Genomic DNA, 5,180 nt, shown 5'->3' on the forward strand with positions numbered 1-5,180 from the left:
ATATATTAACCATTACATAAAATCATTTTAACCCAGATTTTAAAAAAAATGTATTTATCACCATATACATGAAAAAAATCATTGAAATATATTCAAAATAGATAATAATCATCATATAACACTTATCACAAAAATCAAAATAAATATTAACAATTACATAAAACTTTCACAAAAAAACATTTTAACCCAATTTGTTTTTCAATATGTACTTATCACCATAATCATATAATCTCTTATTCCCTTGATTTCCCTAGAAAGTGATAATTATTGAGCTTAGGTTCAAATGACATCATCTTCATCTGTTCATGGTAATGATTTGTACACGGAGGAAGACGTTGCCAAAACCCACCCTTCAGATTATATGCAAATATCGGTGGACTTTTCCATGACCATACAAGGCTGAAGCACAGGTAATCTCCCACACAAACACACTGTCCAATAGAAGTTGGATCAAGATGTTGAGGGATCGACTGTTGAGGCATTCTTGCAAACTCTTTCCACTTCCAAACCAACTCATCTCCCTCATCCTCAAACAACTCCCAGATAACAATTCCTCTAAACAACCAAAGACTTCTACCTAGTCTCTGAAGTGTAGTAATTCTTCTTGTGCTCCCCACAACAAGAACGGACTTACCATATGAAACCATAGACAAAATATGCCCACGAGGCTGAACAATTTCAGGAGGTAATGGCGCTACTGTAACAGGCTTTATGAAACCCTCATCTTTGATTTTGTACCCCACAATAGTTTCAGGCGACCATCCCATCCAGAAAAGAGCGTCATTGCATTGAACCATTTCTTTCAATCGATGACCTGATATATTAGACCCCCTTTCAGCTGCAAACTGTAGCTTAATCTTCCATGAATCTTGAAAGTAGTGGTAGATTTTGAAGGAAAAAATTTTAGAATGGGGACACACTACCAAATAGGGCCCTTTTTTTCCTCCTTGTACAATACGGATAAATTTGTTTGTCAATTTTATTTTTAACTCTGCATAAGATCTCATTAGGGGATTGCAAATAAATAATTGTGGAGTGGGGGTTTCTTGAAAGAGCAGCAATCCCTGTCCCCAACCTGCTAAATCTTTGACATTACCTCTCTGAAGATTTGGAAGAAAAGAGAGAGGGAGAGTCATCCATTTTTGTGCCGAAAAATGGTAGGCCATGTAATACCTATTTCCATCTATTTTTTTACCATAGATAAGAAGCCATGGATTTTGGGTGGGCAGTGATGACAGAAAATTATAGGAAGATAAAATGGAATTCCATTCCTTACAAACTGCACGAGAGCCATAGATTGATTCAAATGAAAGCTTTGCAAATACCATTTCCTTCATATCTTGAGGCAACTTAGATATATCACTGCCCTCTCCATCTCTTTCAACTGATGTAACAGATTCTCGATCCATTTCGTTCAATTCTATCTCCATTTCTTTCAGCTCTGGAACTTTCCAACTATTAATGGCTTGTATTCTTGGAACAATAGATTAAGAAATCATATTTTTATTTCATTGTTTGATTAAATCATCTTCATTTCTTTTTATAGGCATTTGAGACGGTATAGTTTTTGGGCTAAGAGCGGCCGACCTGTGGAAATATTTATTAAAATAAATAAGATAGAAATTTGGGCTAAGAGAGGCCGACCTGGTGGAAATTTTTATTAAAATAAATAAGATAGAAATTAAGCTATCTTAAACTATTGATCTAAGATTTAATTAATTTTTTTTCTTTTTCTTGAAAACATATGTGATCTATTAAATTTTTATAAAGTATATTTTTATTTGATCATTGGGTTACATCATCTCACTCTTTTTTTATAGTTATTTAACATTTAGTACCTTAGGCAATCACACTGTAGTTTCTGGGTTGAGAGCAGTCAATGCTGAGGAAATCTATATTAAAATAAAATAAGATAAAAATTAAGCTATCTTAAATATATCCAGGACCAAGATTTTTTTTTCATCTATTAAATTTTTATGATAATTTCTCCCTCAAATTAATTTTTACATTTTATAATGCTATACTCAAATTCAAACAATAAAATAAAAATAAAGCAACCTTAAGATGAATAACTGAGCTAGAATTTAAGCACAATTTGTCATTACATATATAATTATCAATGTTAATAGTTCATTCTTGTTAAACATGGTGATATCAATTGAACATTCTTGGTCTCTTTTAAAATAGTGGTACCAACAAAAGATTCATTCCACCATTTTAAAGCCTATTGCTTCTGTATTATGAGGAAAATCCACTGTAAGTTTCTGGTTGGTGCTTACATAGATTAGAATGATTGGAAAATTACAGATTCATTCCCTCAATGGAAGTGATTGAAGTTACCTGGCATTGAAACTGCAGTCCATGCCAATTTCCCTCCGTATTCTTTCATGGGACTTTTTTTTTTGGTTTCTCTCCGTATTCTTGCATTTCACTTCTGTAAGTTTCCTTATCCTTTAATCCCAGCTCCTGGTAAATCCGATATATCATATGATGAAAAAATTTAAAACATCAAGAAATGCAGTAAAAAAGCATAAGTCATACATAACAGTTCCCTCTGCAACATTTTATCAGTTCATAAATATGTTGGTTCCTAAGCATTCTTGATCATTGAACCGAAGATTTGGCTTCTCCATCTTTCTTAAGATTTAAACCTCCTTTTAACGTCCTCTTCAATCGAGTATTGATTACTATAGTAACGCATTCATGAAGGGGTGTACCCTATTATTGGACTTATAATTTCAAAGAGGTACATAATTATTTCTGTGGAGAATGTGAATTATTTCCGATTAGAAAAAACAGTGCATAAATTCTATTGACAACATTATTTCCATTATTTAAATATAAAAGGTATGACCCACTGAAAACAGGTGAAGGGAGTGATGATTCACGAAATAAAAATGAATATGCCTATCTCCCTTTCGTTCGATTTAATTAATCTGTTTGAAAAATCGAGCAACCAATCAGAAAATAGTAACAAAATCAATTTGATAAAGAAATTAAAAAAAAAAAATCATGAAATTTGAACAACCAATCAAAAAAATAGAAATTCAATTCAGTATAGACTATTAGATAAAAGATCACGATTTTTGAAATTAAAATTAATTGTAAGGGACTAATAAATTTGAACAAGCTGACTATAATATTTATCAATCAAATTGAAAGAAATAGAAATAAATTCTAGCACTTGAAATAAATAGTACATTTGTTATTATTTATCTAGGCTTCTTAATTCATTAGAAGGGAAATGAAGTACTCTGTATAGTAATAGTAAATAATTTATCATTTAATCATATATATTAATTGATCTAAATTTAGATTAATATATAAACAATACTCTTAAATATTGTTCATTTGAACAGATAATTTCTTTTTATTGATAAAAGGCTAAACCACAAAAAGTATAGTTATAGCCACCATGAGCAAACTGAGTGAGAGCTCTAATCTTATCTTCATCATTAGACATTTTTCAGATCCACATGATTTGAACTATTATTCCGAACATCATCACCTGTAGAAAATTACATATGATTGCTCAACCCAGAGGGTTCCAAGCAATAATATTGTTAACACAGTCTAGATGGACCAAGGAGGCAAAGAATAACTTTCAAGCTATTAAGGAGGCTTTAGCAACATCCCCAACCTTGGTGAACCCAAATTTCTCATAGGATTTTATCCTTTATGCATATGGAGGTATGGATACCATTTTTGCAATTCTTGTATAGCAGAATAATGAGGACTTTAAGTAGTTCATTGCATTTTTTAGTCAAGGTTTGGCAGAATATGAAGCGAGGTATAGTTTCATTGAGACACATGTACTTGCTATAATCAGAAGTTTGAAGATATTCAAATATCTAGTCTCTAATAACAAGATCCAGTTGCTCGAAGTGGACGAGCTAGGGTTTCTGTGGGTGAAGACTTGGGTGAAGAGGATGAGGATGATGATGATGATGGGCTAGGGGAAGGTCTTTTATTTTCAGCTCATGCTTATTGTTTTTCCTTGCACGACGGTTACACTTTTGGTTGCAGTTTTATGGAGATGTGGGTTGTTTATGGTGGGGAAGGAGGTGATATTTTTCTCTAGTTTTCCCTTGATCTCCTTGGCAAGGTTTGGGGACTGCAATCTTTTTTGGGGTATTGGAGCTAGGGCTATGTCTGGTTACAGGAAGGTGCGATAGTAGTGGTGGGTGCTCTTGGCTTTTGGAGTGAGATTTTCTCTGCAACCTTGGAGATGGAAACCCTATTCTTTTGGGGTTGGGGTTTTTTATTTCTATGGTTGGTCTACTATAGGTTTTCCCTACTCAGATTTTGTGGGGCTTCCACTCTTGTGGGTGGCTTGGCTATTTTGGATGGCCCACTACTTCTGTTCATTGGCTTTTCTGTGTGGACCCTCTGTTCTTTCCTGGCTTATTCCTTGGTGAGGGTTTTTTATGTTTTGAATATCAATTCTCATGGATCTATGTATGAGGTGTTATTCTCTCCTATGAAGGTGGAGTGGCAACATGGGTTCTGGGCTATGTTTGAGTTGTCTGGGTAGTCGAGCTACTCTTTTTCCTATTATATTGAGTTGGAGAGTAGATGTGGGAGAGTTTGTCGGTTACTGTTGTTCACGTTGCTAGTTGAGGGAGCCGGTCAAAGCCCTCATGGTTTTCTTCGTAGATGATTCTAGGCTTACAGGTTTTTCCTTGTTTCCTGAATGATTTGCTAGTTGTGAGAGCCTATAAAAACACTCTTGGCCAGATTGTGCTTTGAGGACAAGATATTATTTTTTGGGCCTCAGTAGGTTGTGGGAGCCTTTTAAAACCCACTTTCATATTGATCTTTGTTCCTTCTTGCCCTATTGAAGTGGAGAGTAGGTGTGAAGGAGAATTTTGGCTATTTCGGTTTGTGTTGCTGGTTGAGGGAGTTGGTCTCAACCCTCATGGGGGTCTTCACAGATGGTTCTGGGTTCACAGTTTTATCACTATGTCCCAGATAGGTTTGTTGGTTGTGGGAGCCTATAAAAACCCTCTTGGCCATATTGTGCATACAGGTAATGCTGCTATTTTCTAGGCCTTAGAAGCTTGTAGGAGCCTTGTAAAACCCACTTTCAAGGTTAAGGGAGCCTAAAAAAAACCCTATGTTTTTAGTTTCTTTATGGGACTAGCTGGTTGCTAGCAGTTTTCAAGGGCCCAGTCTGGCCA

The 5,180-nt window shown here is 34.7% G+C and overlaps 1 protein-coding gene across 1 annotated transcript; it reads right to left on the reverse strand.

Moving 5' to 3' along the window:
- Positions 1-233: 233 nt before the first annotated feature.
- Positions 234-1,409, reverse strand: LOC131061774 (F-box/kelch-repeat protein At5g15710-like). The gene has a single exon (XM_057995599.1). The coding sequence runs from the start codon at positions 1,407-1,409 to the stop codon at positions 234-236; it is 1,176 nt and encodes a 391-aa protein (XP_057851582.1).
- Positions 1,410-5,180: the final 3,771 nt, after the last annotated feature.

This window comes from Cryptomeria japonica, chromosome 3, assembly GCF_030272615.1.
Source record: "Cryptomeria japonica chromosome 3, Sugi_1.0, whole genome shotgun sequence".
Taxonomy (NCBI): Eukaryota; Viridiplantae; Streptophyta; class Pinopsida; order Cupressales; family Cupressaceae; genus Cryptomeria; species Cryptomeria japonica.

What these genes read in the sequence shown, in the direction of transcription:
- LOC131061774 (XM_057995599.1), bottom strand. Translation starts at nt 1,409, where the DNA reads ATGGATCGAGAATCTGTTACATCAGTTGAAAGAGATGGAGAGGGCAGT.